Source organism: Acanthopagrus latus, chromosome 6, assembly GCF_904848185.1.
Source record: "Acanthopagrus latus isolate v.2019 chromosome 6, fAcaLat1.1, whole genome shotgun sequence".
NCBI lineage: Eukaryota > Metazoa > Chordata > Actinopteri > Spariformes > Sparidae > Acanthopagrus > Acanthopagrus latus.
Window position 1 is genome coordinate 15,960,984 of NC_051044.1, and position 23,506 is coordinate 15,984,489.

The 23,506-nt window shown below is 40.8% G+C and overlaps 2 protein-coding genes and 1 long non-coding RNA gene across 10 annotated transcripts in view; 1 reads left to right on the forward strand and 2 right to left on the reverse strand.

The window, feature by feature from the left end:
* Positions 1–1,405: 1,405 nt before the first annotated feature.
* On the forward strand, positions 1,406–13,781 carry LOC119020416 (myosin heavy chain, fast skeletal muscle-like). The gene is made up of 41 exons (XM_037099694.1): positions 1,406–1,421; positions 1,615–1,662; positions 2,104–2,316; positions 2,649–2,792; positions 2,878–3,034; positions 3,302–3,329; positions 3,560–3,674; positions 3,767–3,859; positions 3,936–3,999; positions 4,096–4,194; positions 4,297–4,400; positions 4,535–4,673; positions 4,793–4,911; positions 5,040–5,189; positions 5,318–5,488; positions 5,593–5,899; positions 5,984–6,054; positions 6,145–6,232; positions 6,434–6,551; positions 6,640–6,763; positions 6,864–7,000; positions 7,115–7,370; positions 7,464–7,706; positions 7,801–7,977; positions 8,345–8,490; positions 8,613–8,703; positions 8,786–9,175; positions 9,256–9,382; positions 9,585–9,703; positions 9,796–9,992; positions 10,081–10,264; positions 10,349–10,514; positions 10,653–10,777; positions 10,987–11,295; positions 11,384–11,587; positions 11,678–11,803; positions 11,941–12,111; positions 12,197–12,301; positions 12,396–12,491; positions 12,653–12,784; positions 13,066–13,781. The coding sequence occupies exons 3-41, from the start codon at positions 2,116–2,118 to the stop codon at positions 13,084–13,086; spliced, it is 5,814 nt and encodes a 1,937-aa protein (XP_036955589.1). The 5' UTR covers positions 1,406–1,421; positions 1,615–1,662; positions 2,104–2,115; the 3' UTR covers positions 13,087–13,781.
* Positions 11,971–17,301, reverse strand: LOC119020421. 7 transcript variants are annotated; one of them, XR_005075313.1, is made up of 8 exons: positions 16,880–17,301; positions 16,517–16,675; positions 15,020–16,427; positions 13,839–13,950; positions 12,984–13,096; positions 12,596–12,754; positions 12,385–12,466; positions 11,971–12,106 (listed from the first exon to the last, which is right to left on the reverse strand). It is a non-coding gene; the product is annotated as an uncharacterized LOC119020421 (long non-coding RNA). The 7 variants fall into 7 exon arrangements; XR_005075314.1 differs by having other exon boundaries at positions 15,020–15,953; positions 16,295–16,427; positions 16,517–17,301; XR_005075308.1 differs by having other exon boundaries at positions 16,517–17,301.
* A 731-nt stretch (positions 17,302–18,032) lies between these two features.
* The window catches only part of LOC119021716 (voltage-dependent calcium channel subunit alpha-2/delta-2-like), a 43,574-nt gene continuing 38,100 nt past the window's right edge, over positions 18,033–23,506 (reverse strand). For both annotated transcript variants that reach the window (XM_037102183.1, XM_037102184.1), the window contains one exon: positions 18,033–23,275. In XM_037102183.1, coding sequence (XP_036958078.1) covers positions 23,180–23,275 — 96 coding nt within the window. In that variant the 3' untranslated portion in view covers positions 18,033–23,179. The remainder of the gene's footprint in view (positions 23,276–23,506) is intronic.

The following is a 23,506-nucleotide window of genomic DNA, read 5'->3' on the forward strand; positions in this document are numbered from 1 at the left end:
TCACATATTGTTTGGTTTGGTTATGTAAGTCATAGGGGCATCAGGGTTAAATTCAGACCTGTTTCATAACCAGTTCTTTAATGTAAAAACACTTACAATGTAATGTGTTATCGATAATTAATTAACTTTACTGTTTACAAATGCAGACTTTTAATTCAAAAGCTTAAAAAAAAATGTTACTTTCCCCACGGTTCATACATTTCTAACTGAGAATGTGTCAGTGATGTGGTGGCATTAGTAACCTTATCACATTATCTCAAACACAGGCCTTGCTCCAAGATTAGTTGTTCTAATGAGATAATTAGACACTCTGGCGGGCATTATTATCATTCAACGTGGCACATCTCTTTTTAGAAGGTGTGCTGGCCAAATGTGACGCTGCAGTTTTTGTTTTTTTCTGATATTTGTATGTAAAGCAAGAATTTTGATAAAACACGCTGGAAGAAAATGCCCAAACCAATTCTTTGACAAGACTTTTATTTCACAGGATGTTTATGTCATATTTTTCCGGACATATAAATATCTCAACAGAGGAAATTAAAGTGCTATAAATACGATGATTGTTCATCTTTCTATTGTCCTTCCACCCAACAGAACAAATCTAATTAAGTTTGGGATTTCATAAAGCGTAGAGTGTTTCTGCTATCATGAGGTATCATCGTTTCCACAGGTTCTTAGATTAGCAACTGTGAGACTCAATCCTGCTCCTTTGTCACAGGAAAGACTTGCAAGGCTTCTGCAACAGAATACCAGCGTCACATGAGAGCGTCTCCGCGGCTAAAGTCAGACCCTCTGCAGTGCCAAGTTGCATTAAGGAGATTATCATAACACTAGAACAATGTCTGAACTTCAGTTACAAATATGCATGCCAGAACAATATTTACACAAGGTTAAAAAATGCTGTATTGTATGTGACTTCATCTATATATACACTTTTAGATTAAGTGTCTAGTTTAACTGTGCCTATTATGTGGTACATGATACTCTTCCAGTAAAATAGTTTACAATAAGACAAATATTTTATGGCTCCTATTAAAAACAAATCATACTGATTAATATTCTTATGACTGACATCAACACTCTCTTCAAGTATGTTCCTTGCTGACAAAGACAAGTTAAACTGATGATGACAACAATGAACAAATCAGAGAAGCTAATTCATCATAATATATTCAGTCGTGCAAAGAATACTCTTTGTATTTATTTCCCATTTAAATTCTTTTAAATTGTCTCAGACCTGCCTCTGTGAGTCTGAAAGATTAATCCGTGTTGAAATATGACAAAAGATGCCATATATCACACACAGGGCAGAAATACTCAAGCAGTGATTGTAAAAAATGCATGACCAAATAAAGAAAGTCATCTCTCTATATAAGAAGGGAGGCTGGACTCCCACAAGGACTGACAGGCGACCAGTCAAGGTGAGTGAGTCTTTTATTAGCAGGAGGAAAACCAGCAGCTTAATGAACAATGCAGGGCATGGCCACTCTTTGCCAGACACCATAGAGTGAATCCAGAACTGCTGTGTGCATGTCAGGGCTTTACTGTACAGTGAGTTCATTCTTAATGTGATGTTTAATTACAGTTAGAAATTAAAATTATTTATTTTCTCAGAACCCTCATTAAATCATCATTACCTGTTCATCTGAGGGAGAGAAGAAGGTAATGTATCTCTTTATTTATAGTTATTTTTCTCAGTGTTTCTTTCATTAGAGACATTTTGAAGTTTTGTATTTCATATAGTGTTTGTGTGCATCTCAATTAAGGGTGTCATCAAGTAGAAAAAAGTATTTGTCACTTCTTATAAATGTTTTTGGAGTTTATGATTTATAACAAAGTGTCTGATAGTAACAAAGATTCAGTAGCACATAAGAAAGTAATCACATCAACACAGATAACATACAGTGAAAGTCTGTGAAAACAAAGATGTTACTCTCTCTCATTTTGCTGGAAACAATGTGTAAAATATAACTTTTTTTCTCACATTCATTACAGAAACAGAATTTAACTTTAGTTCAGTGGTGAAGTACCATCATGAGGGAGGAATAAACACGAATACTGACAGAGATAAATTAATGCTGTCCTGCTTGTACTTACTTGCAGTGAAGGATCATCATGGGTGATGGAGAGATGGAGTGTTTCGGCCCGGCGGCCATATACCTCCGGAAGCCAGAAAAAGAGAGAATCGAAGCTCAGAACGCTCCATTTGATGCTAAAACAGCGTACTTTGTCACTGAACCAGCAGAGATGTACCTAAAGGGGAAACTTGTTAAAAGGGAGGGTGGCAAAGCTACCGTGGAGACGCTCTGTGGGAAGGTCAGTGTGATGGTTGAGGAGCAAAACAATTATACTGAATGAATCTATAATTTACATCACTGACACAGGTCACTGTGACTGACTTTGTGCTCCTCAGTGTAAAGTTTTCTTTATTGATTTTAATCAAAGACAGTTAATTTTAAGGTTGATGTAACAGTGCTTGAAATGCATGTCTTGTTTTCTACCCAGAAGTAACTGTTGTCACCACAACGTCACAGTGATTGGGTCTTTAAACCGTAACTTCTGGCCGTAACAAATATGAATGAGCACTGTGCAGCTCACCAGTTTAGTGTCAAATCTGAACTCTTGTGTTGCTTCTGTCCCTGTAACAGACCATCACTGTCAAAGATACTGAAGTCTTCCCCATGAACCCTCCCAAGTATGATAAGATTGAGGACATGGCCATGATGACCCACCTCAGCGAGCCCTCTGTGCTGTATAACCTCAAAGAGCGTTATGCAGCATGGATGATCTATGTGGGTTTGGCCTGATTGTCACGTCAAAAGATAAAAATATGACAGACAAAAGGCATGTCGGTATAAATCTTCTCTCTCTCCACAGACCTACTCAGGGCTGTTCTGTGTCACTGTGAACCCCTACAAGTGGCTCCCAGTGTATGACTCAGGGGTTGTAGCAGGATACAGAGGCAAAAAGAGGATTGAAGCCCCTCCTCACATCTTTTCCATCTCTGACAACGCCTATCAGTTCATGCTCACTGGTGTGTATGAGAAATGCACTGAAACTCTGAAACATCATTTGAGAATAGAGTAACAATTACAGTATTTATCAAATTCATAATGTGAAACCTTAAGCAAGTAGCAGCTAACAAACCCACATTTTTAGTTTAAAAAAAAATTGACATATGAGATATTGTCACAGAGTATAGTTTTTTTTTATCAATCATTTGACTACAAAGTGTCCTCTAAGCAAATTTATCCTCGCCAATTATGTGACTAATAAAAAATACCTTTCTGTCCGTTTACAGATCGTGAGAATCAGTCTATCCTCATCACGTAAGTTTGACATGATTTGTTAAATATTCACTCAGCATTCAGTAATCTTCGATTTAGTGTGTTGCCACAAACCACAGCTTCCTTAATTTTTTGAAACCAGAGTTAAAAGAAAATTTAGGTACTGGACAGTGTTCACTACACCACGAGTCTCAACAATAGTTTCTATCAATGGTTGCATAATTCACCTTAAAGACGACATTTCTGGTGCTAACTGACTTTTACTCTCAAAGAGGAGAATCCGGTGCAGGAAAGACTGTCAACACCAAACGTGTCATCCAGTACTTTGCGACAATCGCGGTGGCTGGAACAGCAAAGAAAACTGAGCCAACTCCTGGAAAAATGCAGGTAAATGATCAACAAAGCAAAGCTGATATTGAATATCGAATGTGATCTTGGACCGTCAGGTGTGGTGATTGATTCTTGTTTTCTGAATGAAGGGGTCTCTGGAGGATCAGATCATTGCAGCCAATCCCCTGCTGGAGGCTTATGGTAACGCCAAAACTGTGAGGAATGACAACTCATCCCGCTTCGTAAGTGTTTGTTCTTTTTAAATAATATCAGAATGCACAAAGTTATCATTCTAATACACATTTTTCTTTTGAACAGGGTAAATTCATCAGAATCCATTTTGCAACAACTGGGAAGCTGGCCTCAGCAGATATTGAAACATGTAAGGATGTAAATGACAAAGCGGATACTTTAGTCTTTTGTTTTAAACTCAGCTCACTGGACAGAACTGACTGCTGGCTAACTGTGTGATCAACAGATCTGCTAGAGAAGTCTCGAGTGACTTTCCAGCTGTCAGCTGAGAGGAGCTACCACATCTTCTATCAGCTCATGACAGGCCACAAACCTGAGCTGATAGGTAAGCCTTTCTTTTTTTCTTGCTTTAAAGGTAATTCATTAGCTGCTGTATTGTCCATAAATTTGCTTTCAAGAATTAACGATGTGTGCATTCTTTCTTCAGAGGCTCTCCTGATCACCACAAACCCATACGACTATCACATGATCAGTCAGGGGGAAATCACTGTCAAGAGTATCGATGACATTGAGGAGTTCATCGCCACTGATGTAAGTAAAATGATGCTTTCAGGAATGTTTTGCCTTGTTTTTTGTGAGCTTATGTCTGTATTTGCTTTAACTCAGCAGCAATAGCATTTGATTACGTTTAAGTTTTGGTTTTGGTTTTAACTTACATTTCACAGACTGCCATTGACATCCTGGGCTTCACTGGAGAAGAGAAGGCAAGCATTTACAAGCTGACTGGAGCTGTGATGCATCACGGAAACATGAAGTTCAAGCAGAAGCAGCGTGAAGAGCAGGCTGAGCCTGATGGCACTGAGGGTATGTCACAAGTGTTACTCTCTTCTTGTTCACTGACAACAGAACTTTGAAAAACAGTGAAAATATCAATCAGATTATTTTGTACTCTCTTTAAAATGACATCTTTCCTTTTTTTCAAGTTGCTGATAAAATCTCGTACCTCATGGGCTTGAACTCAGCTGACCTACTGAAGGCTCTGTGCTACCCCAGGGTCAAAGTCGGCAATGAGTTTGTGACCAAGGGTCAGACCGTGCCTCAGGTAAAATGTTCACACACTGTCCAGTGAATCATAACTCTATAGCCTGAAAACTTTGAATAATTTTGTTGTTCATTCTTACAATATCTGTATTAATGTTTTATCATCTTTTTACTTATCTTAAAAATCAGGTCAACAATTCCGTCATGGCTCTCTGCAAGTCCGTCTATGAGAAAATGTTCTTGTGGATGGTCGTCAGAATTAATGAGATGTTGGATACCAAGCAGCCCAGAAGCTATTTCATTGGTGTCCTGGATATTGCTGGGTTTGAAATTTTCGATGTAAGTATGCTTGGCCAATACAACATAATCGTACGCAGCTATAATTAAAGCTGAAAATACAAATAATTGAGTTTTTAGTTACTGGTACTTAAGGCATTTGCTGACCTTTGATATTTCAAATTCTTTAGTTCAACAGCTTGGAGCAGCTGTGCATCAACTTCACCAATGAAAAACTGCAACAGTTTTTCAACCACCACATGTTTGTCCTGGAGCAAGAGGAGTACAAGAAAGAGGGAATTGAATGGGAGTTCATTGACTTTGGTATGGATTTGGCTGCCTGCATTGAGCTCATCGAGAAGGTACTACTTTAAGGCATTTTCAACAATGATGTAAGATAATCATCCCTACCACAGTCGGACAGTACAGGAGTAAAAATCTCTGTTGTTTATGTTATTGTTAACAGCCAATGGGCATCTTCTCCATCCTTGAAGAAGAGTGCATGTTCCCCAAGGCTACAGATGTCACCTTCAAGAACAAACTCTATGACCAGCATCTTGGTAAAAACAAATCCTTTGAGAAGCCAAAACCTGCCAAAGGCAAAGCTGAGGCTCACTTTTCTCTGGTGCACTATGCTGGCACTGTTGATTACAACATCTCTGGATGGCTCGACAAGAACAAGGACCCCCTGAACGATTCAGTTGTTCAGCTCTACCAGAAGTCTTCAACCAAACTCTTGGCCTTCCTGTATGCATCACATGCCGCAGCAGAAGGTGCGTGCTGTTTCCCTACATCATGACACATTAGTAATTGTGTCAAATTAAATATTTTCAGTATTATTATTGTTCCACTGACAGCTGACGGTGGCAGCAAGAAAGGTGGCAAGAAGAAGGGTGGTTCCTTCCAGACCGTGTCTGCATTGTTCAGGGTAAGATAGGGAGGGATGAATTATGTTCTTGTGTTCTTCTTGCACTAATTTGGTGCCTTTTGTTAATTTAATATCCTTTTAATTTTTCAGGAGAATTTGGGCAAGCTAATGACAAATTTAAGGAGCACACATCCTCATTTTGTGCGTTGCCTGATTCCCAATGAATCAAAGACACCAGGTAAGCTGCAATAGCCCTGAGCTGAGAAGGTTATAAACGGCTTTTTACACTGCAGGCTACAAGCCTTCTTCAATGCTTCTTAGCCCCAGACTGATAGCACTGGGCTAAGAATATGCAGTGTGAAAAGACAAACAGCAAGTCAAATTGAATATGGTTTCTTGTACAATTTTATTCATCATGTCACTTAAAAATATATGACAGGTCTGATGGAGAACTTCCTGGTCATCCACCAGCTGAGGTGTAACGGTGTGCTGGAAGGTATCAGGATCTGCAGGAAAGGTTTCCCCAGCAGAATCCTCTATGGTGACTTCAAGCAGAGGTAGCAGAAATATAACCTTTACAGTCATTGAAATGTTGTTATTAACCTCAAGCTGGTGTGTCTAACTGGATGAAATCTTTACTTTCAGATACAAAGTATTGAATGCTAGCGTCATCCCCGAAGGACAGTTCATTGACAACAAGAAGGCCTCAGAGAAACTCTTGGGCTCTATTGATGTTGACCACACTCAGTACAAGTTTGGCCACACAAAGGTAGAGTGAGAAACGCTTCCATGGACAAAGCTATTTATATAAAGATGAACTATCATAAATAATGAATGACATGAACATATTTATAATTATTAACTCTCAGGTGTTCTTCAAAGCCGGTCTGCTGGGTACTCTGGAAGAGATGAGAGATGAGAAACTGGCTGAACTGGTCACAATGACTCAGGCTCTCTGCAGAGGATTCCTCATGAGGACAGAGTTTGTCAAGATGATGGAGCGCAGGTACTGTGTCTGTTTGTTATTGATGTTCTAGATTTTAAGGCATGCTATTAAAGTCTGCAACTTTTTTTAATACAGTAATGATTTTCTGACTCAATATGTGCTGTTTTTCCACAGGGAGGCCATTTACGCCATCCAGTATAACATTCGTGCATTCATGAATGTCAAAACCTGGCCATGGATGAAACTCTACTTCAAGATTAAGCCTCTGCTGAAGAGTGCAGAGACTGAGAAAGAAATGGCCCAAATGAAAGAGGACTTCACAAAGACCAAAGATGATCTAACGAAGGCTCTGGCTAAGAAGAAAGAACTGGAGGAGAAGATGGTTTCTCTGCTGCAGGAGAAGAATGACCTGTTGTTGCAAGTGCAGTCTGTAAGTTGGATCATCACACCACATGTGCATGCCTGTTAAATATCCTACACCATAATACTGAATTAACCTGAACCTGTTTGCGTTGACTTTAAGGACGGTGAAAACCTCAGTGATGCAGAGGAAAGGTGTGAGGGGCTTATTAAAGCAAAAATCCAGCTTGAGGCCAAACTCAAAGAGACGGCTGAGAGACTGGAGGATGAGGAGGAAATGAATGCTGAGCTAACTGCAAAGAAGAGAAAGCTGGAGGACGAGTGCTCTGAGCTGAAGAAAGACATTGATGATTTGGAGCTAACCCTGGCCAAAGTGGAGAAGGAGAAACATGCCACTGAGAACAAGGTTCATGTTCCTAGTTTCAAATCATTAGACTGTTCTTATAAGAATTATTCTGTGTTCAAATTTGACAACATTTTATTTATCTATACATTTATAGGTCAAAAACCTCACAGAGGAAATGGCATCTCAAGATGAGACCATTGCCAAGCTGACCAAAGAGAAGAAAGCCCTCCAAGAGGCCCATCAGCAGACCCTTGATGACCTGCAGGCAGAGGAAGACAAAGTCAACACTCTAACAAAGGCCAAGACCAAGTTGGAGCAGCAAGTGGATGATGTATGTACTCTACATTTAAAAGCAAACGTTGAACTTGCTAATAACTGAAAGGTTCAATATTCTAATGATTAAGTCTTGGTCGGTTTGGTGACAGCAAGCAAGGTTTCATACTTGGGTACAGGAAACAGCCATTGAGAAGTCAGAAATACAACATAACACACAGTGTTTAAAAAGTGAACAGTGAACAGTGAACACTGACGCTGTTATCAACTAGACGTGCTTTAGATTACATGCATGCCTTGTTTCCCTTGAGTGCAGCTATAATGATTTTGGAATGGCAGACCAAAAAGACATAAGATAATTGAGATTTTCTTGAAATCTATAAATTTGCAACTTTAATTTCATCAAATATCTGTTCCATCATTAGCTTGAAGGTTCTCTGGAGCAAGAAAAGAAACTCCGTATGGATCTTGAGCGAGCAAAAAGAAAGCTTGAAGGAGATTTGAAACTGGCTCAGGAAACAATAATGGACCTAGAGAATGACAAGCAGCAGTCTGATGAGAAAATAAAGAAGTAAGAATAAACAAAACAACAAAACATCTGTCCATCAGTATATGTACTTGCAGTAAAATATTTAATGAAAAGGCACCATTTGAACCCAACTGTAATATACTGAATTGATTTTACCCCTCCAGGAAGGACTTTGAGACAAGCCAGCTCCTGAGTAAGATCGAAGATGAGCAATCTCTTGGAATCCAGCTTCAAAAGAAGATAAAGGAACTTCAGGTACAAATGGAAGTGTTTGTGGAAGTCATTAGGTTCATTCAAGTATCTTCAAAGGTTTTAAGCTCGACTTTGTGTGTTCCAGGCTCGCATTGAGGAGCTGGAGGAGGAGATTGAGGCTGAGCGGGCTGCCCGGGCCAAGGTGGAGAAGCAGCGCTCTGATCTCTCCAGGGAACTTGAGGAGATCAGCGAGAGGCTCGAAGAAGCTGGCGGAGCAACGGCTGCTCAGATTGAGATGAACAAGAAGCGTGAGGCCGAGTTTCAGAAGCTTCGTCGTGATCTGGAGGAGTCCACCCTGCAGCATGAGGCCACTGCTGCAGCTCTGCGCAAAAAGCAGGCTGACAGTGTGGCAGAGCTGGGAGAGCAGATTGATAACCTCCAGAGAGTCAAACAGAAGCTGGAGAAGGAGAAAAGCGAGTACAAGATGGAGATCGATGACCTCAGCAGCAACATGGAGTCTGTTGCAAAAGCAAAGGTTGAGAGTGCTACATTGTTCAAACAGAGAGCATAAAACATATGCTGATTTATTGATATTAATATGTTTTCTTTTTCCAGGCAAACCTTGAGAAGATGTGCAGGACATTAGAAGATCAACTGAGTGAGATCAAATCCAAGAATGATGAAAATGTTCGTCAGCTAAACGACATGAGTGCACAGAGAGCAAGACTTCAAACTGAGAATGGTGAGAATATCATATTTTGCAGTGTTCATTATTTTGAACCCCCCCCCCCAAAAAAAAAATCTGCAGCATAATAATTAGCCACAGCAATATATTCTACTAGTGGTGACAATACTAAAATCCCACAAAAAGTATTGTAGCAACATCATAAAACCATGATAACCCAGGAGCATGTGAACACTGATGCATCAATATCTTTGATCAGGTGAATGTACACGCCAGCTGGAGGAGAAAGAAGCTCTTGTTTCTCAGCTGACAAGAGGCAAACAGGCTTATACTCAGCAGATCGAGGAGCTGAAGAGGCACATAGAGGAGGAGGTTAAGGTAAGTCTATGAAATCAGCAGGATTATCAAAGATGAAAAGGCTACCAGATGATTGGTATCAAATATTAATCAGACTCTCATTCGGATTTTAGGCCAAGAACGCCCTGGCTCATGCTGTCCAGTCATCTCGTCATGACTGTGACCTGCTCAGAGAGCAGTATGAGGAGGAGCAGGAGGCCAAAGCTGAGCTGCAGCGTGCAATGTCCAAGGCCAACAGCGAGGTGGCTCAGTGGAGAACCAAATATGAGACTGATGCTATTCAGCGCACTGAGGAGCTGGAGGAGGCCAAGTAATGAAGAGTCTAGCCATCTCATTGTTTCAACATACACAAATTCCATAAATCATCATTAAAACCGGTTTGCTGTATGTTTTGACAGGAAAAAGCTTGCCCAGCGTCTTCAGGATGCAGAGGAGTCCATTGAGGCTGTGAATGCCAAATGTGCCTCTCTGGAAAAGACCAAACAGAGACTGCAGGGTGAAGTGGAAGACCTGATGATCGACGTGGAGAGAGCTAATGCTCTGGCTGCTAACCTCGACAAGAAGCAAAGGAACTTTGACAAGGTTAGATATTGTAGTATAAACATACTGCTTCAGCCAGTAACATGAGGTGACAAAAACCACTCAATTGTTTTGTTTTGCTTTCAGGTTCTTTCTGAGTGGAAGCAGAAGTATGAGGAAAGCCAGGCAGAGCTGGAGGGATCTCAGAAGGAGGCTCGTTCTCTCAGCACTGAGATGTTCAAGCTGAAAAATTCATATGAAGAAGCTCTGGACCACCTGGAGACACTGAAGAGGGAGAACAAGAACCTGCAGCGTGAGATAATTTACTTGGTTTTCCCTGACAAATCTGCACTCTAAAGAACACTTCAATTTATCTGAGGTGTCTGTATTCATTTCTGTTTTTTATATAGCTGAATATTTTCAAACTCACACTGTAAATCTGCTTTGACAGAGGAGATCTCTGACCTGACTGAACAAATTGGTGAGACTGGTAAGACGATTCATGAGCTTGAGAAGGGAAAGAAGACAGTGGAAGGAGAGAAGACAGAGATCCAAACTGCTCTGGAGGAAGCAGAGGTAAACCAAAATATATAGCATACATATAGGATGGAACAGAAACAAAATCTAAAAAAGATATCTGCATTCCTGTTTCGACTCATCTTGTGAAGTGTTGGACATGACACCTCACTGCTATTTTTCTTCACTCTGACTCAGCCTGGGATTCTGTATTTTTAATGAAGAAACTGTTCTGAGCTCGAGCTGATAAAGGTCACACTTGTTCACAGGCTACCCTGGAGCATGAGGAATCCAAGATCCTCCGCGTTCAGCTTGAACTCACCCAGATCAAGAGTGAGATCGACAGAAAGCTTGCAGAGAAGGACGAGGAGATAGAGCAAATCAAGAGGAACAGCCAGAGGGTGATTGATTCCATGCAGAGCACTCTGGATGCCGAGGTCAGGAGCAGGAATGATGCCTTGAGAATCAAGAAGAAGATGGAGGGAGACCTGAATGAGATGGAGATTCAACTGAGTCATGCCAATCGCCAGGCCGCTGAAGCCCAGAAACAGCTGAGGAATGTGCAGGGACAGCTTAAGGTACATCCACTGAGAGACTTGTAGCATCTTGCCTCAAAAACTTCCTAAAATTATTTGCTGATACATCTTTACATGTTGTATACATCAGGATGCTCAGCTGCACCTTGATGAAGCGATCAGAGGCCAGGAGGACATGAAGGAGCAGGTTGCCATGGTGGAGCGCAGGAACAACCTGATGCTGGCTGAGATCGAGGAGCTGAGAGCTGCACTGGAGCAGACGGAGAGAGCCCGCAAAGTGGCTGAACAGGAGCTGGTTGATGTCAGTGAACGTGTTGGACTGCTGCACTCCCAGGTAAAGCTCCAAGGCCGACGCGCAAGTATTTTAAACTCCTCTACCATTCAAACACACAAGGAGGTTAATTTTATGCTTCTTTAATAACAGAATACCAGCCTCATCAACACCAAGAAGAAGTTGGAAACTGACCTTGTTCAGATCCAAGGTGAAGTGGAAGATGCTGTCCAGGAAGCAAGAAATGCTGAAGAAAAGGCCAAGAAGGCCATCACTGATGTGAGTCATCCTGGTGCTTTTCTCTGTAACTGAACATGCATAGTACATACTAGACTCATTTAGCCTCTATTTCTGGTGCTCTTGCAGTCAAATCACCAGATTGCAGTCGGCCTAAACCATATTTTTCCAAATTTCAGGCCGCCATGATGGCTGAGGAGCTGAAGAAGGAGCAGGACACCAGCTCTCATTTGGAGAGGATGAAGAAGAACCTGGAGGTGACAGTGAAGGACCTGCAGCACCGTCTGGATGAGGCTGAGAATCTGGCCATGAAGGGTGGCAAGAAGCAGCTCCAGAAACTGGAGGCTAGGGTAAAGATTCATTTGATCACTTAATCAGGCCCTAACTTATTTTAAATGGTAATGTATTACAGTAACAGGTTCTTCATTGATTCAGGTGCGTGAGCTTGAGTCAGAGGTTGAAAACGAGCAGAGACGAGGCACGGATGCCATCAAAGGTGTTCGTAAATATGAGAGAAGAGTGAAGGAGCTCACCTATCAGGTCAGCAGGGCTTTTTTTTCTATCTTATTGGTACAGTTGTCTGATGCAAAGCTTCAAATTAAACATTTCAATCATGAATTTACGTTTACTGCAGACTGAGGAGGACAAGAAGAACGTCATCAGACTCCAGGATCTGGTGGACAAGCTGCAGCTGAAAGTGAAGGTCTACAAGAGACAGGCTGAGGAGGCTGTGAGTCAGAAACTTGTTATAACTTTTTTTTTCACAGTTGCATGAACATAACACCTCTCATTTATGTCTGTAAAATGTCTGTAAAAATAAAAACTTTACATTACTAGAATCAGGAAAATCTCTGTTTGCTCAGTCTTGATGGTTGTTGGATTTCCTCACAGGAGGAGCAGGCCAACGCTCACCTGACCAGGTACAGGAAGGTGCAGCATGAGATGGAGGAGGCTCAGGAGCGTGCCGACATCGCCGAGTCCCAGGTCAACAAGCTGAGAGCAAAGAGTCGTGAAATTGGAAAAGTAAGTAATACATTAAACACTTTGAGGTGCTCCAACAGTTTAAATGGTTATTGATAATCCTAAAGGAAATCAGCAAGAGTGATTTCATGAGCTAACGTTTGCCAGTTCGGTTCATTTAGTATGCACAAATTTGCTGCTGTGACTGGTTTCATTTTCAGCAAATTTTGATTTTAAAAAGGCCAATTTGAAGCTGCATCACCAAATATTTTCACTGCATCAGTCCTGCAAGTCCTGTTCTCCTCTCGTTCATTAATTCTTATTTCTCTTTCTACCCACTTTAGGGCAAAGAGTCTGAAGAATAATCTGCAGCCTCTGTGACACAAATGAGAATCATAAAATATGATTTTTCATTGAACTGCTCTCACTAAATATTGTAGATGTACATTAAATAAATGCTGTCACCAACCTGCTGCCTTTAAACTTTTCTTTGCAAAACAAAGCAAAAGTACTACCACATGGTTTATGGAAGAGAAAAAGTGCAGGTTACATGAAAACACTCCTTTGTGGATAAAGTAGAAATCTTTGTAGTGAAATAAGCATTCGACATGAGTGTTTGTCATTATGGTAGTGAGTTCAGTGAGTCATGTTGCTTAGGCAGCAAAACATTGTTAGTAACGGACAAACAGCATGGAGGCTATTGTGCTTGATCACACACGGGAACAACTACAGTATGTGTGGCACTTGACATTTGAGCTCCCTTCAGGTTTTTCATGACAAAAATGTTGTGTTCCAGTCATGATGAGACAGAACCAACAACTACAAAAATAAGCCGCTGAGGTACCGAGCTGCTGTGGAGCTAAAGTTGCAGAAACAGAAGTAAATTTCATTAAAATGTACAGATGGGTGGACAGATGGACAGACACATTGACACATAGTTACTTCACTTATTTTCAAATGTAACTAAGTTAGATTACAAGTTACTTTATTAGTTACATTCTGCACCTGCCCACAACAGCCCCGCCGCCTCACCACAAAAATGACAACCTCTTTTGCCAATACTCACTTTACTGGAAGTGCTAACCCTAACCCTAACCCAGTGCTCTGTAAACTTAACTCTGCAGCGACTCCAAATGTTTCCTCAAATTTGACGTTGTGTTTTTGAATCTTGATTGTACTTTGTCGTCAGCACAGAGTGTACAACGAACCTTAATATACACATCTTAAGCCTACGCGGGAAAAAAAAGTGGTCAGATTAGAGTAACGCATTACTGGCATCACTGAACACCATACACACAAGAATATATCAATAAAACAAAGAAAATAAAAAACAAGCACATAAACACAGCAGTGAAGGGATAATATATGGACAAGCTACACAGATGTTAGGTGATTGAGGAGGAAGGACATATTTTTTTGCTCATATGCTAATGAGAAGATAGATACCACTTTACATACAAGTGTGTTCATGTGCTGTTGGATTTATCAGATAAACTTTTTTTTCAGAATGGGGAAAATTCATGTGAAAACCCTCTTAAATCGGAAAAACAAAAACATGGAAAGTGGCGAAATTTTTGCCGCTTGAGTTGCTAAGTTGGCGTCATATGATGCTGAAACACGGGCATTGCATTGTTTCTTTCGCTCGACCACTGAGAACAATGACAAGCCACTGAGGCCAAAATTGAATACTTCACATCTCAGAGCAGCTGTCAACATGTTTCAGCTAAGGAACAAAATGCAACAACATCTTTTAGCATCCAAGTTGGTCCCACGTTCCAACATGAAGCACCTGATAACACCAAAGTTGGAAAGACTTCCTAACTCATGAAACAGGACAATCCGAGGAGCGCATGAATGCCTCATAAGTGTCAGCCATGCAAGCTTATAGTCAGTTAGCTTAGCATAGGTTAGCACAAGGACTGAAAGCAGGGACAAGCAGCAAGCACGGCTCTGTCCAACTGTAACAAAGTCCACCACAACCTCTACAGCTCACCAATTAAAACACGAGCCATCAAAATGTATTTCACTGGTATAAAATCTGAAGTTTTAAAACGACAAATTGTGTTTTTATGGAGCTGTAGCTGAGAGTCTTAAGGCATGATTCCAGGAAGTAACTAGATCATAGAGGAAATAGTCGTGCACAGGCACATGTACCATCTTGCCCAAAATATCAAGCTATCTCTGACACAGACAAATGTCACTTCCATAAGTTGGGGCAAATGCTGTTGCTGTCATCTTTACAACATTTTTTTCTGTTGAAAAAAACATAAATATCCCATCATTTTCACTGTGACATACCTGTAACATTAAAGGGTTTGATCTCTCTTTGACCAATGGACAGGTCCGCCTGTGATGAAGGGTTCATAAACCTGCACAGATGAGAAACCACCTACTTTAACAACATAATCACACTCTTGTGGAATCTCTGCTAACAGATGCAGCCAGCAAATGCAACATTTTCATCCAAATTGTGGGTCAAATGGGAGATAAGATGAAGCGTGTTTTGCGTGTTGCATCATTGCTATTCCTGAAAAATGAGTTCCCACAAATCCTCTGGGGTAGAGCAACCGTCCGGTTCAGCTTGTGTGCTTCCTCTTTGGGGAGCTGTTTCATTAACATCGTGACAGATGACAGCTGAAATTTCTCCCACCACTTGTCTTAAAGTGCACCTGTTTGCTCCTACAGCTGTACTGCACACACACGGGATAGTCTAAACAACAATTTGCATGGTTACATTTTGGACAATGGTCTACTTTAGTTCCTATGCACACATATCAACACACAGCTGAAAATGGAATATTACAGTGGTACTTTTCTATGAATAACTGAAGAGGGTTTGACGATAGATTCTGCTCCGAGCCCCTCCTGTATCCGTGTTAAGGAAGTAATTATTTCTCGGTCAAGTTAACATCACTGTATCTCAAGAATTTTATCATAGATAATTCCTAAGAAAGGCTCAAACCTTGTAAATGCCTCCAGTTATTAAAAGAAAACTAACCTGCTGATTTTTGTCTTGCAATCTTGAAAAGAAATCAGCTTTCTTACACATATTGCAGGAACACTTATTCATATCTAAATTGTTCTACTATATAATAAAAGAGCCAAAATCTGATGCTACAACAGCTTCTAGCTCTCCTCTGATAAATTATTAAAAACAGTGTTACCCAAAATGAAGTCATGTTCTGCAGCAGACCTACGTCAGACCTCGTCTCTCTCCGTCCGTTCAGCTTCTCTGTTTTTCAGTTTATGAGAGACAAGCCGCTGAGGTCTGCTGGATATACCTCACATGATGGATTAAAAAGACAATAACATTCACGACAGCTTTTGCCAAACACTGATGGTGTGATTTCATAGCTAAATCAGACTCTGTGTGAGCCACACCACAAGGCTTTGTGCCTGCTGGAGAGGTTATCTCTTAATCCAAACATAGAGACTACTGAAGGCATCTGGCATGCAGGACTGCTGGTGAATCAAAGGGGCCAAAACATCCATAACTCCCATCCAGAGCTTTTTTGTGCCAGCGACCTATCGTCTTTCCTCTGAGGACCTGAGCTCACTGTTTGAAATGTTTACCGTCTGACATTACGAACAAATGCACACGATGAATCATGCAGACTGCGACTCTTGGGCTTCTTTTCTGGTCCTTGACAAGCCGCCCAAACACATGTTTTAATCCTTGACAGCTGACACGGGGAGTCTCCCTGCACTGGATAATGGAAGTACACCAGAGTGATTCAGTAGCTCCAGTTGAGTTTATAGCATTGTAAACCTTCAATACAGTGACAGGACACGGACCTGTACTTAACGTTTGACATTTAGAGGAACCTGGAACATCTTTTCTCACTTGCCTCGCCTGTCTTTGAGGGAAAAGGTCACACTGGAACTTGCACGACCAAAAACATGAAACTGTCTGTACAGAATATTATGGAAATACAGCAACTTGTATTCTTTCAACTGGAAGAAAGCAAAGAGCAGTACAACATACGTCATTCCTGAAATCCATCAAAAAGGATTTGTGATAATTGATTGATCATTTAGGTTGTTTATCAAGCAAAAATAAGAAGCTAAAGCAAGTTCCGATTCCAGCTTCTCCAAAGAATCTGCTGCATCTTTGTTTTATATCACTGTAAACAGATGGATACGTAAAATGTTTCCAACCCAGAGGAATCCCCACGATGTGCTTCTTTGGGTTGCCTGTCGCTGGAGAGTCAGAGTGAAGTTAACGTGAATAAAACTAAAACACGACATTGTCTTGGAACCTCTGCGCTTGAGTCACACCAGATTTTCGTCAGCATTGGAGGTTGTTTAAGGGCGTGTTCAGGACCGGCGGGACACTACTCGTCTACTGTTGGATTGGTCTGGAGGCATATATTCAGCAGCTCAATGATCATGGAATTATTACGTGAATACGACAGGCAGCAGTGTGTCTCTATGATCCTCTCAGTCTTACACAACCACACAAATCACTTTAGGTGACATTACTCTTTAGTTTTTATAAGCTACAACACAGTTTCAAGAATATTATAGATCCAATTCCAAACTCAAAGACGGGATTGAGAGGAAACTAAAGAAATTCTAATCCATCTGCTACTGTACGATGGATTTATCAATACTCAGCGCAGTCGGAATGTTGATATTTCAGAGTCGTGATCAAGGCCATTGATTCTAACATCAGTCAGATAAAGGATTCATGAGTCAGACAAGACTGGACTGACATATTCAACTCAAACTTCAGCTCCTGCGCACTCTCTGTTACTGGGTGATGGTGATATGAAGTTGGAGAGAACCTGTGATGGGTGTTCATTCACTTGAGTTGAAAAAAATGTTGAGAGCTTCATTTTCTGGAGATGAATTAAAAAAACTGAATGTGCTGATTGTTATTTTCTCTTGGCAAAACAATCTGTTATTTTTTCAGTCCACCATCTATTCATATGTGCAGCCAGCACCGGTCCGTCAATTGCTTTCCTGTAAATGATAAATAAAGCAACTGATCAACCCATATCGACTTTAAGCTTAAATTAACAAATTCTAGTCACTTACCTCTGCATCAAAACCTTTAGTTTGTTTCTCTACAGTTACTCTATTTCTGTCTCATTTGGATTTAGTGGCTTGTTTCCCAGTGGAAAGAGCAAATTAGAGATATCTCTGAAGTAACACCGCACATATCTAATGAATGCAAACCAGGTTGCTCATTGGCGGTGCTATCAGCTTTATTTTCCTAAATTGTGCTGAAAACCCCTGTAGTGTGTAGAAATGTCGCCATAGCGTGAGACCGCCTGAAAACATCTGTGGAACAATAACAATTCAGAGCTGAAGTGAAAAATATCAATAGCATTTAATCACCAAAGATATAAACATTTAAATATTCATTTTGTTATGTGACTGACAAAATCTTTACAAAGTTAGCCTTCGTCTTCTGCTGACTGCTTCACATCGTCTGTACAAAAATGAGGTGGCGTTGGAGACTGGCACAAAGAGAGGAAACTGTCCCGAGTAAACAACAACGTCAGCGAAAAATGTAAAGCAAAAATTACAGCAGAGAAACATTCACATTCTTATCTTTTGATACTCAGTAAAGAAAAGAAGAAAAAAAAGGGACAAAGACTAACAGGTTTTTGTTTTTTTTTTCCGTTTTGCAATTTTCTTGTAAACTGCTTAGTGCTCCCACGCAAGCTTCAAAGACATTCAGCTCCTTTCTGTTCGATACAAACGTTATTCACAATACCCAAATAAATCAACAAATAAATCGAGGAATGCATAAGTAAAAGAAATGAAATAAGCAACACTTAAATCTATTTCAGAAACAAAGCTAATTAATAAAGGGGGCGTTCTCACACATGCTGCTGCCTTGTCAGTTACACAGCTTCTAAATGCACGAACCACCTCCAGCGTTCTTAATGTCACCTTTTTCCTAAATAAATGACAAAAATTGAATCAGGCAGTATGTTGCTCGTAATTTTCAACTCCTCTGTGCTTTCTGTCGTCGCAAAAGGACCTAAATTGCAAAAAACACTGACAGTTATTGTAGGCTTCACTGAAGTCAAACTTTCAGCTTGGTTGATTTAACACACAGGCCTCCACCTCGCCCACCGAACATCCACGAGGGGCGCCCTCGCTTCTCCCCACAGCGCTGGAGAGCTGGATGTGGACAGGAATGTATAATATCCATCAGACTATGTACACAAATCTGTAAACTGTTCAAAAACATCATGCAAATAAATACCGGTAATTTAAAACAGAACTACAACACTGACCTCAACAGGAGTAATATATCATAGGCTATGAAGAGTTTCACAAAATGTCCCTCTTTCGATGAACAACAGTGTTTGTTGTTTGAATAATGCAATACGACCTAGAGTTAGTACTGCAGGTCTTAAGCGTAAAAGCCTTTTTTTTTCTCTCTTTTTTTTTTTTTGTACGCTGCGGTCTCCAAACAGTGTTGAGCTTTTAATGTGCGTCTCCGTGTCCCCACCATGCTCGGGTACAGCAGAGATGCACGACAGTAGGTAATACTGTACATAAACATTCACTCATTTCAGTCAGTCCTAATGGAAAAGTACATGTTTCGGACAGGCTTCAAATATAGAATATACAGTGTGCAGATGGAAATGGACAGTCTGTGCTTTGATTCGAGGCTGAACCACAGTGTAGAGATAAACGACACGTAGCAGGAGGGCAGCGGTCGCTCTGACCGTCCATGTGAAGGCAAGAGTGGAGGCCGGCTGCTTTCACAACTGTGCTGCGCTCCTCTCAGAACGTCTCACGAGTTTCACCAGGGGCGTTTTGTTCTCTTTTTTTTGTTCCCTGGCCGAGAAATCCATTTAGAGCTGAACCATCGCAACCCTTGAAATTCAAGTGTGTCTCTCACATGGCCCTGCAGGGTGAGCGTCCAAAAGTTCCCGCCATCATCCAGAATGAGTGCAACAAGGCACTGCGAGGGTGGAACACCAGGCAGACGGAGGAAAACGGCATTTTACAAATGTTTCGTCAAAAAAGCTTTTTAAAAATATCCCCCATTAACTCTTTAAACCAGTTTAAATGGTAACAGAAAGAGACATCAGGGGTTGACGAATCGCTGCGGGAAAACTTTTTCAGGAGTTTATCATGCATAACTCTTCACTCGCTCCCGCTGTCCTGTTCGCTGGAATTCATTTGAATAATTCAAAGTCTGTCTGGACCCCAAAATGTGTTTTGCTTGTTGTTGCTCCAGATGTGGAAGTTTGACCTCCACTGTACAGGACGATGTGCGTCCAGATGTCGGCATGCGTGAGCAGGATTTTGTGAGATCACATCTAGTTTGTGGTCCTGAATGAAACTTGTGTGATGTGAAAACCTGAAACCTACAGTGTGCTTACTCTGACAGTGTTCCTTACGGTGAAGAAGGAGTCAAACGATATGGTACCTTGCCACAAAAACACTAAAAAAAACCCCCAAAACTTAAAAAACAATGATAAATTTGCAGCATATCACCAGAATAACTGCTAACTGCTGCTGACTGCGCCATCAGTTAGCTGTGCAGCTAGCCACACTGCCAGGGACGTGATGGTGTTCACAGCACTAGAGCAGGAGCTTTGGACTGCTGGGAGAAAGAGGTTTTAAGGCGCAGCAACTTCGCTAGATATCTCTTCATCACAGTCCATAAACATCTTTGACATCTTTGAAATGAAGTGAAAACTATTTTTTTAATGTACTGAAGAAAAAAAAGTACATATTGCACCTTTAAATAAGTATTTTTCTTAACTTATGTTACCCATCACGATAATTAATGCATTAAATATGTACTTTTACGGTTTGGATCATTATTCAAAGGGAAAAAGTGTGCTTGTTCCAGCTTGTGCAGTGTGAGGATTTGATGCTTTTCTCTGTTACATGTCAATTTACATGACACATTCAGTGTTTTTTTGACTGTTGACTTTTAAAGATGTCAGCCTGAAATTGGGAAAACTGTGGGGCGTATTTTTCATTAATCTGTTGACATTTCATGCTAATCGCCCTTTAAAGTGTGTTGTGCATATGATATTAGTGTTATGGGCTTAGAAGTAATAATATTAACCCCAATATTACATCCTCCAGCGTCATGACAGTGTAAAAAGCTGAATCAGAAGTCACTGTCATGATGAGGTATGCATGATAAAAGTGAAGTAGTCTGCCACAGCGAATCATCACTTTCAGTGAGACATCAGGGGAATCTCAACAAAGGGTCAGAAAGCATCACATACTGATAACATACTGATAACATCTAAAGCTGTTCAGAAGCTACATTCCCCATACAGAAGCATACATAAGTGCATAAATTCAGGTTTGACAAATAGTCGCGGTACAAGATACAAAGAGCTTCCCCTCAGTCAAACAAGTGATGTAATACATTTAAAAACATGTCGGCTGCACACTGACTACACGTTTTGTGCTATAAAGACTACAGATTTAACACTTCATGTAAATTATTTAAAATCAATGGGTGTGATAATTACTGCTTATTATTACAGCAGGATTTGGAGTAGTTTGGAGGGTTCACTACTACACTTTTGTAACAAAATACCTCTCAACATTTGATCATTTTGGTCAGTTTATGTCTGATTTTACAGCCTTTAACATTTCTTATCAATTGGAAGCACTTCAAGATCATAACGAGTCTCTGTGGAAGCATTTCAGCAAGACAAACCTCGACTTTAGCAACTCTTCGATCACTGAAACTACATTGAATAACTGATATGTGTATGAAGAGTCACACAATCCTGCTGCAGGCCTAACACTGGTACTCCTCATCATACTGGCTTCTCTCATCAAACCAAAGTGCTCTACGAAAATATTTTTTAGGAGGAAAAATACTTTTCATTTAAATTCTGTCTGAAATCTGGTTGGATTCAAAGATTTAAAAGACAATTATGTACTTGAGATGGTTGATGGAGTCATTCGTGGTTGTCGCATTTGATACTGTTCATAGCACTGAAACTATCTTGGCAAAGGTCAGAGGTGGACTGAAAGACACTGAAGTGAACGTGAGGTTAAGGCCCGGATCTACCAACCATGTAAAAACTGCTCCTTTATGTGCAAAGACATCAACTAGGACTGGACATGCAAATAAAGAGCGGAGCAGATGACTCCTTTTGAACTTCACAAAGCCGACGAAAGCAGAGTAAGTCGTCCAGAAGCCGCAGGGTCTGATGCAGGAGGGAGTCTGAACCGTGAGCCTGCAGCAGGTTCGGTTTATTTATTCACACTGTCGTGCTGCAGCAGTTATCTTAACGAGTGGTGCGCACAATGTAAAGCTCTGCACGGCTGAATCACTCTGCTGTGTATTTTCAGTGCAGGAAAGAAACTAAGCGCATTAAACTAAGTGCTGGACTTTTAAAGGTGCCCTGTGGAGTTTCTAAACACTAGTAGCGCTGTGGAGCAATGTTTTTGTAAGCGGGACTCAATTTGCAGCTCTCCGGGTTATATGTGTCGACTTTAGCCAAGACTGGAGTGGGACATCACAAAGCAGGCGTGGATGACGTCCTTCGATCGCTGCCCATCCATCTTCCCTGAGCAGCCATGTGTTGTAATGGGAGGCTCATGTTTATGCAGGAGTCCAGAGATAAAGACGGTTTTGAAAGTCCTCGTGTGTTCAGCTCTCTGTGCTTCTAACGGAATCTTATTAGTTCGTCTCCTGCATCCCTGTTTATACTTTCAGATGTCTGTTTTATTTTACTCTTTCCTCACGATCGCTTTCAACTGTTAAAGGAGTCGCATTAAGTTACCGCCGGTGTAAACCCAACATTTCCTGGTTTTGCTACTTCACAATAAATGCGTTTATGTAATAAAGTAACAGTGGACTTTTATTCTGAAGACTTGCTGAAACACGTTCATTGCTGAATTAGTGGGGGAGCTGTTCTAAGATTATACCTTGATGAAGAATGGTATGTATAGCTGCTCCTTTAACCACTACTCAAGACAAGCCTGTCAAAGTTAAAGACATGCCTTCGAGCAGGTAGCCCTGCTGTAACGGAAATGCAAAGAGCAAAAAAAATCCATTCAGAGTTTTTAGATCTTTAATTGTTTCCCCAACCGAAACTTGCGATTGGTGTCCGGTCCTGCTGGATGATTATTTATTGGCCCATTAAAAGTACATTTCAAGCTGCCTCCCTGACTTTTTGGTGACTGTTCACATGGCTGAGCTTGTGTGCAAAAATGTTTAAAACATGCTTGTCCTAGTTCAAGTAGCATGCACGCTCGGCGCGTTCCCGTCCTATATTTTGCACTCGAGCCCTGAAACACCAGCAAATGCATAAGCAATAAGGCAAAAAACACTAAGAGCTGATCCACATATTTTTTTTTTTTTTCCCAAGCACAAATGCGCCATGGGCTGTTTGTAGATCAAAAAAAGAAGAGTTTTGCAGTTGCTGTTTGATCTGACCTTCAGTAGATCCGAGCCTATACCCAGAGAGATGAAAGATGTCAGTTAGAGTGCTGCACGTGTCAGAGATGAAAAAGAGGCAGAATAAGCTGAATAAAGAGAAGGACTCCTATGGACGACTGCAGAGCGTGACCCCGTCCACACTCTGACGTGTTTTCCTGCAACGAAAGTTCACAATAAATACTCGTTTTTTTGCCAGAGCAAGTGATTCATCACACACACAGTAAGAATGTTCATGCAGTTGTTTTGGCGTCATACATGAGATTTGTGTGTCATTCTACGTATGCGAGGGGACATTTTAAGCACAGACACAAGAATATACATTATATTTTGTGGAGAATTTAGCACACAAAGAATTGTTTAATTTGACCATTCAAACATACACTAAC